The following is a 14,762-nucleotide window of genomic DNA, read 5'->3' on the forward strand; positions in this document are numbered from 1 at the left end:
TAATTTTATTTTTAAAAATTTTACTCTCTTTTTTTTTGCTAAAGCGGGTGGATCATACATGACGAGTACGGATGCATCCAATAAAATCAAAAAACAAAATACTTCTGAGTGCCAGGAGCAACTCTCCATCTCCAGCCCTTAGGGTACTACCGGAGTGACTGGTTATATAAGCAGTCATCCAGTCCGCAGCCCTGTTAGCTTCATGAAAAACATGCTTGGCCTACAAGGCCCCTCCATCCCTCACTATTGCCTAGATATCTCAGAATAATGGGTGGACACAACCATTACCTCTAGGGCTCCCCCGGATCCAACTGATGACCGTGGCCGAGTCTCCTTTCAGGACAATGGAACTGGCCCGTAACACACACCGAGTGTGACGAAGACCCGCCCATGCGGCCCTCAGTTTCGCACCTGGAACCGATATATCAAAAAGTTGACTGGCCCCTGTAGCTACGACCCTAGCAGATGGGTCCCGAATAACAAAACCCGTGCCACCCCTCGAACCTCCGTCCAATACAGACCCATCGAAATTGACCTTGAGGAAACTCGGAGGTAAGGGCTCCTAGGTGAAAAACACCGTATGGGATACTGCCGAAGCAAAATGGAAACCCCAGATGTCCCGAGCTGTCAAGGTCCCTACATCAGGTATGATGTGACTGAGCTCCGCTGCCTGCACACGAGCACTCTCCACCACAAATCTTGGGGACGCAATGCGCTTGCCAAAGGTTCGCGCATTCCTAGCCAACCAGATCTGGTAAGACGTGCAAATCGCTCGAGCCGCCTCCTAGCGAAACAATGGGGACTTCGAACATCGACGCATGGCCTGTAAGAACTGGTCTCTCCGGCCCCGAACCTCCCGCGGGATCCCTGCCAGTCGCCAAGTCGCCCTAGCCCACGTGCACTGAAATAAGGCATGGTCCACCGTCTCGTCCACACCATAGTCCCCACATACTAGGGAAATCCTCAGTCCTCGACCACCTTTCAGAGGAATAGTGCTATCCTCGGGTGGAGTCCCAAGCGCCAGATTCAAGCGCAGTCTGGCCCAAGCTCGTACTGCTGCCAGAGAATGCAGGAGAGGTCGCCCATCCTGACGCTGGTCCTAGTAGAGGTGCTCCAGACCCACACGTCCGGACCTGCACACCTAGGTAACGGGAGGGAACAGACCCTCTCAGCCAGATGCTCCCCAAAAACTGGACCAGCCTAGACTCGTCCCAAGCAGCACCCCCGGGGCTAAGGAGATAACAGACCCACAGGTCCTCCGCTGCCTCAACACTAACCAAAGTCAGCCAATGCTGCAAGAGGAGGGCATCTACCCACAGGTCCTCAGCCACATCAATACTACGCCCATCACCTATCAACCATCTAGTGTGCATCAACGCAGTAGGCAGGTACTTCGCAATCCCTCGCAATAGAAAGAAACATCTCTGCCCGCGTGCTAGTGCCTCAGGGCCCTCTCGCCTATAGCGAGCTACCATGGTCCGGCTCCAGAACCCCTGTGGCTCCAAAAGGAATCAAACTGCATGCCGGGCAATGAGCACCTCCTATCTCTCCAAGAGAAACAGAACCCCAAGGCCACCTTCATTAAATGGGAGGCAGATGCTCTCCCATGCTACTAGATGTACCTCCTGACCACCACTATGTGAGCTCATAAAAAAGCCCTGAGTAGCCGTTCAATCTTCAATAGCACTGTCCTTAGCACCACCGTGTTTGCCATGAGATTGATGGGCATGGAACCAAATATAGATCTGATCAGCGTCAATTTATTCATCATAAATAGAGATCTAGCCCGCCATTCCTCCGGTCTGCTATGGACCCATCAAACCAGCTCGTTTTAAAATAGCAACGACAATTCCAAACTCTGCCGAATAGCTACAATGTTGGTGGGAGTATATTAAAAATATTATTAGGATTCTATAGATTTTTTTTCCAACATTGCAACTGTACGATGGGTGGGAGTTTGCCCCAGGCGGGGGGCTGAGAAAAGTTCTCAGGCTTGATCCGAGCGTAACATGCAACGCGGGCGAAGAGCTTCCACGTGACACCGCCACGCTTCTTTTCTTCTCCTCTCCCAGCGGCGGCGCGCATATAGGCGCACCTCCGCCTCGGCAAGCGCACGTTAGCGCGCGAGAGCGCCCGTTGCTAAGAAGCATCCCCTCCCCCGCCCATGGCACCGCCGCTCCAGGACCTCCGGCGCCTCCTCCGCGGCGTCTCCCTCGTGGCCCTCGAGGCCGCCCGCCGGTCCCCAGCCCTCGAGGCCGCCCGCGCCGGCGACCTCGAAACCCTAATCTCCAGAACCCTCAAGAGCGCCGTGGTCTCCGGCACCGATATCGCCGGGCTCACCAGAGGGAGGCCCCATCGGGTTTCTGCCCCTCGGACCAAGGAGTCCATTGTTTACTTCTCCGACCAAGTTTCCGAGAAGGCCGGCGCGAGATCCGAGCCTCAGCAGGACGGTTCCAGGGAGGCTTCGGCGGTGGGGATCGAAGAGAAAGTTGTCACCTTGGAGGATTCCAAGGATGCCAAGGTTGGCGGCGAATTGAGGGATTTGGACGGAACTTGTGAGCAGAAAGATCAAATTTTGGACACTTCGAGGGGAAGAAACGATGGTGATGGTGGTGAAAATAATGTAGCAGTTGCTCCATTGAAGAGGAGACGGCCGCGGGAGAGAAGAGTCCCATCGACCCCTTTTAGCAGAGCTTTTGGGTGAGTCAAGCCATTCCCTCCATCCATATGGTAACCAATTAGCTATTCTTATACTTTCTTCTGTAACGTTAAACCTTGATTCAAATTCCCATTACAAGACGAAATCGATGATGTTTTCTAGATGAAGACAACTTCTAGAGCCTTCAAAAAGACTAATTTTGATTGGCAAATTGCTTCCTTTTGATAGCATTAGTGAGTTTTGCTCTTCGCTGGTTTTGCAGATTCTCCTGGGTAAATCTCCACTGAACGTGAGATTTACAGTTTCAGGTAGTCCCGCTGATAATATAATTCGTTTGTATAAATGTTCTTTTGACACTGCTCAAGGACCCATTTCTTTTTAAAATGTGAATCCTATTTATTCTGTGCTTGGAACTTGGACATTCCAGGGGATAAATCATCATCAGGAACGATATTTCACTTCATTGTGTATTAAGTTTGGTAAAAAATATAATCTTCATTATTGGATGTCATGAGCTCAGATGTATCTCTTTTTTCGTAATTCTGAAGGTTTGCTGGTCTGGGAGCTGGGCTTGCATGGGGTACAATCCAAGAATCAGCAAAGAGGATCGTCTTTGGTACGCCGAAATCAGATGAGAAGCAGCCTGTCCTTTCACCATTCTTATCGGAGCAAAATGCAGAACGTTTGGCGCTTGCACTGTGTAGAATGCGGGGGGCTGCTCTGAAATTGGGCCAGATGTTGAGCATCCAGGATGAGACCCTTGTGCCAGCACCGGTATTATTCGTTTCTCGGGCTTTTAGTTTAGTGCTATACTGCTATGCATTTTTGTTGTTGATACAAGCTAAATAATTTACTTGAGTTGATTTCTTGTGGACCATATTCTTTGGAAACTAAACAGCGTATTGAATCTTCTTGCATGTGTCTATGGTTTGGTATAATGGATTTGATGATATAACAAAATTGATACTTCAGATTCTTCTTCAAGTATAACAATATTATTGGAACAAGAACTGTGAGGAAACTCTCTATATCTAGCCAAAAGCTGTCACCATTGTCCATTAATGCATGGAATTATGTATACTGCGTTAAGTTTATCATAAGTGCTTTTATGGCATCTTTTTTCTTCTTTTTTTTTTCTGATGCAGATTTTGGCAGCTTTAGAAATAGTTCGTCAAGGCGCTGATGTGATGCCAAGGAGCCAGCTCAATGATGTCTTGGATGCTGAACTGGGTCCTGATTGGTCATCTAAACTTAGGAGCTTTGATTATGAGCCATTGGCTGCTGCTAGTATTGGACAGGTCATTTCATTCCCAAGCCATCTAATGTTAACTATGTAGCTTATACTTATCTTTCTTCTTCTCTCGAAGTTATTCATTCCTTTTGCCATGTCACAAGATCAAAGAAAGCAATTCTTAAAAGGCTTAGTAATTACATCTCCAATTTCCAATCTGTTTAATCTAATTTTAACTGAATTTGGTTCAGTTGATTTATGTTTACTTTGATTTTGAAAGGCTGATTTACCTTCTTCCTTTCAGGTTCACCGGGCTGTTATGAAGGATGGTTTGGAGGTTGCTATGAAAATACAGTATCCTGGTGTTGCAGATAGCATTGAAAGCGATATTGAGAATGTTAGGCGGCTTCTAGATTATACAAATCTCATCCCAAAAGGGCTTTTTCTTGATAAAGCTATGAAGGTAAATTGATTCATTGTGATAGCATTTTTGATGTTGATTCCCTATAAAATTTTTAATTATTCTGAATTTGACTGATTGCTTTTCAACCATCTAAACATTCAACAATAAAATTTATGCTGCCCTTCCAAGTATTTAGCAACCATGAACACTCTTGTACTATTGTTCAAACACATTATTTACTTCGATTCTGCAAATAGTCTCAGATTTCTTTCATTTCCAATTTTAAAACCCAAATATCAATCTTTGTAGATCTCAATGCCTCAAGACATAATTCTAAAGAAGGAAAGAAACAAACTTTTGTGTTAAATTATAAAAATAATCATGGGTAATGTTGAACTTTTTACAGGTGGCAAAAGAGGAACTATCTCGAGAATGTGATTATGTGTTGGAAGCCACAAATCAAAAACGATTCCATGGGCTACTGTCTGGTTCAGAAGGATTCTATGTTCCTATGGTCTTTGATGAGATTTCAAGCAGAAGAGTTTTAACAACAGAGCTTGTAACAGGTAATAGACATCTGCTCTGTATCACTCTTCTTTTCTAAATAACTGAAAGTTTTGGAATCTTGATCTTATCCCAGTTTGCTAGTGTATTCTAGTGTATCCTGAGCCCGAGGTATGCTTGGCTGTAATATGAAAGATAATGTTCATTGTCTCTATCATTTATAGGATAGGTTTCTAAAAGTATTACATAAGTATTCTATTGACTTCTTTACTGTATTGATTACATTTATGATGAAGTGTACTATTATTGCTTCTTCTTGCTTTAATTCATTTTCTTGAGATTTTAAGGCACCAATTGCTTCAATGGGGGGTCATGGATTTGTGAGTTTGTTTGTTTGTTTTCCTAACAACTGCTTGTGATTGCACTTGGAAAGATAAACCCAGATTAAGCTGATTCTTGCAATGTTTTATTAAATAATATAAAATCACTAGTGCTAACTGAAGCATGGAAGCGTATATGAAGCTAGTAATATTGAATACTTTAAAAATGTATGGCAAGAGTTTGATTTCATACTAGATAAATCCTTGTTATTTGCACACGTTGTTAGGCTCCCCTTCTCAGAAACTATTGCTCTCTATATTTTCCATTTGGGAATTTAATCTCAATTTCTGTATATCTGCACTCTGCATTTTGGAAATTGGATCTAAGAGGCATTAAAATGCATGGGTAATTTGGAAGATTAAATTGAGTGACAGACTATTTTGAGTCTTTGTTAACCATCCCGTGAAGCATATTAATTTTGTATCACTTCCCCCGCATGCTAAAACTATGCTCCTTATCCCATTTATTAGTATTATTCTGACCAAGCATTTGGATCTTTCTTCAAACATTTTGGTTATTTCATTGTTGGACATATGTAATGGTTGAGTTCTCAAATGAAAACTGAGAATTGCATTTCTTTGAGTTTGAAGTGTACTTGTCTTGCTGAAGATGTATATTCCTTGGAAAAGCTTTGTAGGCTTTCTCGATGCTGAAATTTTGGTAGTCATGACAGGTTGCTTGTCTAGACTGGAGTAGTTCCTTAATTGAACTTTTCTCTTTGTGAAAAGACAAGTCATATTCCTCTCAAAGTTTTATTTATTTATTTTTTTATGTTAATAATTAATAAGAAAAATCATTATATGCTTGTGCAGCATTTTCATTATGGATAAAGGTCAAAAGTTTTGATAGACAATGCAGTTTTTCATGCTAACCAGTTTTTTTGACTTCCTGTTTTACTATGCTCAGGAATTCCAATTGATAAGGTGGCACTACTAAGTCAGGAAACTCGTAACTATGTTGGGAAAAAATTGCTTGAGCTGACTCTGAAGGAGTTATTTGTTTTCCGCTTCATGCAGGCATGATCTCGCCCTATTATATACTTATGTCCTTGAAATCAAATAAAAGCTTCAATCCCCTAGTGTGTTCTTCTGAGACTTAGACCTTGTTTGGCAAAGCTTTTGGTAAGCTAGAAAGCGCTTTTTGGCCCTTTAAAAGCACTTTTAGATGGTATAGTAGTATTTAGTAAAAAAATCAGAAAGTTGTTTTAACTTTATTGGATAGCTGAAAACATCTATTGGGGAAAAGCTCTATTTTGGAGCTTTTTCCCAAAAGTGCTTTTTGGCCAATATTGGAAAGCTGTTTTGATTTTAATAAAAAAATTTTGATGACCAAAAAGCCCACCAACAAATCTCATGATTATATCTTATATTATATCATATCATATCATAATATATTATTATACTATAAATATAATATAATATAATAATAAATTAATAAAATATTATAATACATTATATTTTCTTATTACATCATAATATAATAATATATTTTATTATTGTAGTAATAAATAATTATAACATAACCATAATATAACATATTACTACAATCATAATATTATATTATTATAACAATAATAATTATATTATGATAATATAATATAATATTATAATATACTATTAATAATATAACAAGATAATATATTATATTATATTATATGATTATATTATAATAATGTTATATTATATATAAAATATAATATAATATAATATAAACTATTATATTATAATAATGCAATCTAATATAATCATATTTAATAATAATATGATATTATTACACTATAATATAATATAATCTATTATATTATAATCTATTATTAAATTAGATTCTAATTTGTTATATTATATTGTTATATTATATACAATATTACTATATAATATTATATTATATTATGTCATGTTCTAATAATAGTACATTACATTATATTATATTGTAGTAATATTGTACTATTAATAATACATTATCATATCATATCATATCATATTATGTTATATTATTATGCTATAGTATTCAATATTATATTATACTATATTATAATAATATTATACAAAATAATAATGTTTAAATACGTAATAATATATAATATTATATTATATTATACTCCACTATGCAATGCTATGCAATATCTTTTATTGTCATTTTATCATACCGAAAGCACTTTCTCATTTTGATTACCAAACATATGTTAAAGCTTCACAATACTTTAGAAATATGGTTACCAAACAACAAGTAGCTTTTTATAAAAATTCTACTTCAAAAAGCTCTATTTTTCAAAAGCTCAACTTCTAAAAGTTCTAAAAGCTCTACTGCCAACAGCAATCCCAAACAGGACCTTAAATTGTTAAGACTATGTCCAAATGTTTTGGTCGTACATGCATGATACATGCATGAAACATATGCAAATGTCTGTGCATGCATGTGCATGTGGTGGTTTTGCAAGATATTCCAATGAATCAGGTTTTAGCTTATTATCCCTTTCTTAGGGTTATCAGTGAAAGATGTCCTCATTGAATAGTTATTTTGCACTTCCTCAAAAAGAGTTTTGCTATTCCTTTCCAAATAATGGCACAAAATTTATCATGGATGCCCCAACCTGATATCTGATATACAATTTCTTTTCTTTTTCTTCATATTTTTGGAGCATCATACTTTTATGTGATGTACATTTGGTTGTTATTGATAGTTCCATACTTGAAAGGGTGCTGATGCTGTAATAACTATCCTAAGATTGCAGAATTTGGCTTGTATGATTTTGTGCATCAGTTCAGTTAGTTTTTCAATTTTTTGGTTTACCTAGTTAATCTCTTATGTTCATCTTTATCCTGTGCATCTCTGTAATGATGTCCTAATTTTTTTCTCAGACGGATCCAAATTGGGGGAACTTCCTTTATGATGAGACTGCAAAAATGATTAATCTCATTGACTTTGGGGCAGCTCGTGAATACCCACAGCATTTTGTAGATGACTACCTGCGAATGGTATGCACTCTGCATTTTTCATGTAGTCACCTTTCTGAGGTTTTCAAAGAGACTACTTCCTCACTAAATCTTTATGCAGGACTTTAAATCCTTATCTATCTGCAATTATAATTTTTAATGCTTTTTGTGGTTCCAAGCTATAACGAGATATCTGAAACTACAATAACATCAGAGATTGTAAAATGTATCAAAGATAATGCTAAAAAACATGTTTTGGATTGAAACTTTTCACTTTTCCAAAACATGTTGGAAACGTAGTATCTTGTAAAGAAACTTTTTCCTTCGGCTCTTGGTGCTAAAATTAATTTACCTTGAGTGAGCAGGTAATGGCTTGTGCAAATAATGATAGAGATGCCGTGATAGAAATGTCCCGTAGGCTAGGCTTCCTTACAGGTGAGGAATCAGAGGTTATGTTAGAGGCTCATGTCCAAGCTGGCTTTATTGTGGGGCTACCCTTCTCGAAACCAGGTGGCTATGACTTCCGTTTGACCAACATCGCTCAAAGCATCTCCAACCTCGGAGCAACGATGCTTAAGCACAGGCTTACTCCACCACCTGATGAGGCCTACAGTCTGCACAGAAAACTCTCCGGTGCATTCTTGGCTTGCATCAAACTCGGTGCTGTGGTGCCATGCAGAGAATTGTTGCTACAAGTTTACCAACGGTACCAATTCAGCGACGATGGTGCTGAGATTTTGTCCAGTTCAGTGTAATCTATAGTGATGTCTTATTCTTGACCAATACAATAATGTTGTGCTGCAGCGGGCAGATCAATTTTTCTGAGACCATTTTTTGATTTGGCATCAATATTGGCATCAACTTGGTGTATGGCCTACTCAGTCAAAATACTTTGTATAGGCTTGTGCATTCGGAGTGCAATATTGGTGAAAACCTTGATTCTACCTTACCTATTTTTTAATTATATTTTTACAAATACATTTTTTTTTACAGAACACCCCAATTTTGTTTTAGAGTGCTTTCTCTTTTCCTATCCGCTTAGATAGGGATAAAAATTTTGGAGCAACAAAAAAATAAAATAAATTTGGATTAATCATGGTAAAAATTCTAAACTTACATGGCTTTTTCATTTTTATTCTAAACTTTAATTTAGGGCAGTCAGGTCATCGAACTTTTAAAATTTTATAATTGATACCCTGGTTATGACTTCGGTTAGGTGGTTCTGATATAGATGTTCATATACTATCATATGCTATCAAGAAGTTGTTGATGTGGTAAAAGTGACATGTAGGTGGATTTTACCTTGAACTTAGTTTCCCTTATTTTCACCTCTTTTTGGCTAGTGTTTCTACTACCCAATCTCATCTATGGCTTCGGCCGGCAACTAGAGATTGATAATGGTTGCAAGACAAGTAGAGAATGTGAGAAAGAGGAGAGGAAGAAGGGAACTGTCTCGTCTCAGATCTAAAGTCCATTTGAAAGAAATGGCATCGAGGAGAGTTAGAAGATCATCATGTGTCTCTAGTGTGCAGCATGGACTTAATGGAAAGCTATGAAGGTTCAGATCAATGCAAGTGTAGCTTTGTACCTAAAATATGGACTGCGGTGATGACAACTCTGGACAAAGGTTTAGGAAATGTATAAACTATCAGGTGAGTGTAATTGGTATCATTGTCTCTTAAATTATATTTTTGATTTTGTGGTTGTTAAATTATGCTATTGATTGTGGGTTGTTTATTTGTGATGTTTGTCGGTATTTATTGGTGACAGAATGATTCCTATGGTGGGTATTTCCTATATATTGATCTTGAAATAAGGGTTGAGCAAAAGCAACTCTTCTTGAAAAGATGGATGGTGCTAGGGACTTGAAAGCCAGGATGAGAAGATCATCTATAATTTTTGGGAGGTATAAAGGATAAAGTTCTAGTCTGAAAGAATGTGGTAGAATTAAAAGGAGAGGCAATTAGTTTGTTAGAAGAGGCAAATGTTTTAAAAAGAGAAGCTACTGACATCAAAGTAGAGGCAGCAAGGATGAAGGCTAAATATGTTGTGTTGACGAGGGAGCTTGTAAAGCCTGATGCAAGGAGGAAGTTATATGTAATTGCAATCATGCTTGCATTGGTTGTGCGTAGAGAATGGGCATCAGGCCGTGCCGGGCCCGACCCAGACCCACCGGGCCACAGACTAAACGGGCCGTGCCTGGCCCGGCCTGTTACTAAACGGGCCGTGCCTGGCACGGCCCGCTTAACCTAAAAGCTAAGCCCGGCACGGCCCTAGGCCCGTGGGGTAGCGGGCCATGTCGGGCCCGGCACGGGCCGTGCCAAGCACGAGACAGGCCGTGCTAGGAACGGCCCGTCTCTCCAAAAAAAAATAGTCGTTATGGGCGACCCATAACAGCTATTTGTGGCTTTTTACCCATTTTGCCCCTCTCAACAGCTATAAAACGGCTAATTTGAGGGGTATTTTGGGGAAAAAATTGGAGTCCTATAAATACCCCTTTCCTCCCTCATTCTCACCACACCAAACCAACTCTTCTCTTCTTCTCTACTACTACTATTTCTCTCTTCTAACAATATTTAGCAAGTGCTCTAGACTTCTAGCAATTTAATTTTTAGTTTTTAGTAAGTGTTCAAGTGCTACACAAGAGAAGGTTCTTGTTCAAGTGTTCAAATGTCATTTATCAAACTGCATGTTTATATAATATTAATGATAAAATTATGTCTATTACTTTTGATAATATATTTAATAATAATTTTGCTGTTACATTATTAAAGGACTCATTGCATCCCATGTTAAATGGAAATTTATTGCATATTAGATGTGCATGTCATATCTTAAATTTTTCTGTTCAAGCTGGCATGGGCATGATTCAAGATGTCATTTCAAAAATTAGAAATGCAGTTTCTTTTATTCATGCTTCAAGATCAAGACTTCAAGAATTTAAGGAACTATGTATAAATCATGGTAAACGTTTTAAAAAATTTAAACTTGATGTAATTACTCGTTGGAACTCAACATATAGCATGATACATGATGCATACCCATATAAAAACTTATTAAGTGCATATATTAATGATCGTAGATTAGGCTTTACATTGACTGAAATTGATTGGAATAAAGAAAAAATTTTGGAAGATTTTTTTGTTAGTTTTTATAATGCTACTAATGTTCTTTCTGGTATTTATTATCCAACTTCATATTCATTTTTACAACAAGCATATATGATTAGTCAAAAATTTGCAGAACGTAGATATGATAATGTTTTAATGCCTATTATTGAACAAATGGAATCTAAATAGAATGAGTATTGGGATAAGATATGTCCTATGCATAACTTAGCTGCTGTATTTAATCTAAGAGTTAAATTGAATGGCGTACTAATTTTACTTGATGCATATTGTGAAAATATGATTCAAGATCCTGACATGCTAAAATTGAGGAAACACAACTTCTTTATGATATTTATGCCATATATGATGAAAAAAATTCGTGGATCTAGATTCTCCGTACAAAGCTCTATTTCTTCTTCTAGTAGTTCTCGTTCGTCATCTATTTTTTCATTCATTGCACAGAGAAAACACACACATGCTTCAAGTTCATCTTCAACTTCTTCATCTTTAAGTAGTGAACTAGAATTTTATTTACGAAATGATCTTCAGTCTGCATATGATGAAAATCAAATAGAGAGTCTAGATGTATTATCTTGGTGTTAAAAATCAATATCCTGTTATGTCTGCCATTGCACACGATATTTTAGCTGTGCCGATGTCCACAGTAGCATCGGAATCCGCTTTTAGTGCAGGTCGGCGTGTTCTTGATGAAAAGAGAAGTAGGATGACTGGCGAAACGGTTGAGATGCTTCTCTGCTTCAAAGATTGGTTGGATGCTAAGGCGAGACTTCAAGATAAAGGTGGACATGATACAACATCCTCTGATGATGATGATACAAACACTACTGAATAGTGAATACTGATTATTAGTAAGATTTTGATCATTTATTTTTATTTCTTAATTTTTTATAATTGTACATTTTTATTTTTTTAATTGTTAAAGTGAGTCATCTCTATTTTTTCTCCGTTCTTATTGTATTCTGGAGGTCAGACCAAACTTCCCTTCATGTACCATTTTGATTTAAATTAATAAACTGGTAGAGGGGTCTATGCCAAACCTCCCACCATTAAGGTGGCTTTATATTAATAAATTCTTAGTTTCCAACATTTATTAATTTATTAAAAAAAATTTATAAATAAAAAATTTTATTTTTATTTATTTTAAGGGGGATGAGCCGTGCCTGGCCCGGCCCAGGCCCTTGTGGGCCGTGCCGGGCCCGATTCAGGCCCTTATGGGCCGTTCCGGGCCCGGTTCAGGCCCTTATGGGCCATTCCGGGCTGGCCCGCGGGCCGTGCCGTACTTGGCCCACGAATCGTGCCAGCCCAGACCCTTATGGGCCATGCCGGGCTCGGCCCGCGGGCCAGAAATCCTTAACCCAGCCCGGCCCCCTTTTATGAGCCGTGCCTAGCACGGCCCGTTACTGTAGCAAGCGGGCCGTGCCTGGCACGACCCGCTTCGTGCTGGGCCATGGGCGGCCCGGCCCAATGCCCACCTCTAGTTGTGCGAATACATTTGTGATTATGTAATGCAAAGTTATATGTGATTGCAATCATGCTTTCATTGGTTGTGTGAATACATTTGTGATTATATAATGCTTTTGAAAGTGATGGCCATACGGAGAATAAGCTAATGTAATAGGCTTCTGGAAATTGCCTATGTAATAAATGTTATGTATATTGTTAAATACAAATGCTTCATGTTTGATATTTGCATCTTTGGTTAAGCTCTATTAACCTTTAACTTGTACTCCATCAATAATATAAACCGGTTTATGTAAAGGTTTGAAATCACCTTTATATTCAAACTTGCAATTTGCCACCCAAACAGGTTTACATTGTTTGAAACTTTAAATAGGTTGACATTGTCTGAAATTTTGAACTGATGCTCCTTTTGGTCCTTATTGGATAGGTTTACATTGAACATGTTTACGTTGAATTGGCTGTGACTTACACTGATGGTCCTCATTGCATCTTAAATGGTCAAACGTTAAACACTTTGATCCTAATTTGATGTTTGAGTGTTAACATGAATGCATCAATGTTAAGGATAAAATTTTCAAAAGAAGGAAAGAATGTCATTTCACTAGATCAGATAGGTGCACTCTTTCAAAAGATGGTAATAAATCCTCTTTTGGTATTAGAGAGAATGAACCTGAGCGTTTATGCACTTGAGCACAAGTGCCATTGTCTGAAAGGTTGATCCCGAGCATTAGTGCTATTGAAACCAAAGCATTCATATACATTATCTGAAACATTGAACCTTAGCAACCTGAACAAGTTGAAAATTTTCTGAACATTGAGCAACAACAAACATCGAACTTATAAAACATTGATTATCTGAACATTGAACCTAAGCAAGTGCCATTTATGTACACCGAGACTTCTCGTACAAATGCCATTTATGTACACTAAGCTCTGATAATAGTTTACATAAATTTGAACCTAAGCAACGATTTCCATCTACTAACATTGAACTTACAAAACAAAATAACACAATAACTCTTGATGCACAATTTGAACATGAACACAATTTACACCTGAACAACAACCGCTATTGAACTTATAAAATAATATAATAGTAAAGCCTATCTTGATGGGGACATCAGAGCTACTCGCTTGTCGGGTTACCTCCGCACGCGTTGCGACGATCGCAGCGGAAAGACGCGCACGGGGTCGTTCATCTCATGAACGTCCCGAAGAACGTAGATTTCAAAAAAAAATTCCGAGTTTTCTAACTTAGAAGATCATAAAATCTGAAGGAAAGGATTAAATTAATTGCTTGATTATTTTTCAGATCTACAAAACTTATAAAGATCAAATCTTCACCTTGTGCGGGTAGATGAACGCCGCAAATTAATGATCGTTGATTTGTTGAAAGGTTCGCTTAAAGCCGCACATGCGTCCGGCCTCCACGGGTATCCACACGAAGATCTTGGTCAATTAAGATCGTGATCTCACCGGGGTGCTACCTCCCTTGCAGAAATCCCTCTTTGATGGTTGGAACTCCTCCAAGCAATCAACTCTTGATTGCTTTCAAGAGGAGAAAGAAGGAGAAGGAAGAAACACTTTCTTCTTTTTCTTTTCATGGAAGAAGAAGGAGGGAAGAGAGGAACACCTTCCTCTCTATGCTTCTTTCCATGCGGCTAATGAAGAGGAGGAAGAAGGAGAACCATGCTTGCTGCTCCCATCTTTGGCCCTTGCGGATGGAACAAGGAAGAAGGGGAGAGGCCGCCATCATGAAAAGAAGAGTCTTAATCCCAAGGGGGGCCGGCCCCCTTTTTATTTCTTTTTATCTAGATACCCTAGGCGTGGCCTCCTCCTTAAAATTAGGAGGAGCCACGCCCCAACCGGGTCTCGCGTCTCGAACACCCGGGACGCGCGTCCCGGCCATCCGGGACGTGGATCCTGGGGCCTCCTTTGATTGGATGCTGAAATTCTCCTCTAAGGAGGATTAGGTGGATCCTTATCCATATTAGTCCTAATCTAATTAGGACCCAATTGGATCATGACTCAATTGAACTCTTCAATCCTAATCTAATTA

General features: G+C 38.9%; 1 protein-coding gene across 1 annotated transcript; it reads left to right on the forward strand.

Annotated features, from left to right (window-relative positions):
* The first annotated feature begins 1,930 nt into the window (after positions 1-1,930).
* LOC103697353 (protein ABC transporter 1, mitochondrial) lies at positions 1,931-9,057 on the forward strand. Its single transcript, XM_008779194.4, has 8 exons — positions 1,931-2,700; positions 3,208-3,433; positions 3,805-3,957; positions 4,195-4,353; positions 4,700-4,859; positions 6,085-6,194; positions 8,037-8,153; positions 8,477-9,057. The coding sequence occupies exons 1-8, from the start codon at positions 2,165-2,167 to the stop codon at positions 8,864-8,866; spliced, it is 1,851 nt and encodes a 616-aa protein (XP_008777416.2). The 5' UTR covers positions 1,931-2,164; the 3' UTR covers positions 8,867-9,057.
* Positions 9,058-14,762: the final 5,705 nt, after the last annotated feature.

Source organism: Phoenix dactylifera, unplaced genomic scaffold (genome assembly GCF_009389715.1).
Source record: "Phoenix dactylifera cultivar Barhee BC4 unplaced genomic scaffold, palm_55x_up_171113_PBpolish2nd_filt_p 000783F, whole genome shotgun sequence".
Taxonomy (NCBI): Eukaryota; Viridiplantae; Streptophyta; class Magnoliopsida; order Arecales; family Arecaceae; genus Phoenix; species Phoenix dactylifera.

Coding starts and splice junctions, on each gene's coding strand:
- LOC103697353 (XM_008779194.4), top strand. CDS start 2,165: ATGGCACCGCCGCTCCAGGACCTCCGGCGCCTCCTCCGCGGCGTCTCC. Junction 3,434..3,804: donor AGACCCTTGTGCCAGCACCG/GTATTATTCGTT, acceptor TTTCTGATGCAG/ATTTTGGCAGCTTTAGAAAT. Junction 6,195..8,036: donor TTGTTTTCCGCTTCATGCAG/GCATGATCTCGC, acceptor TTTTTTTCTCAG/ACGGATCCAAATTGGGGGAA.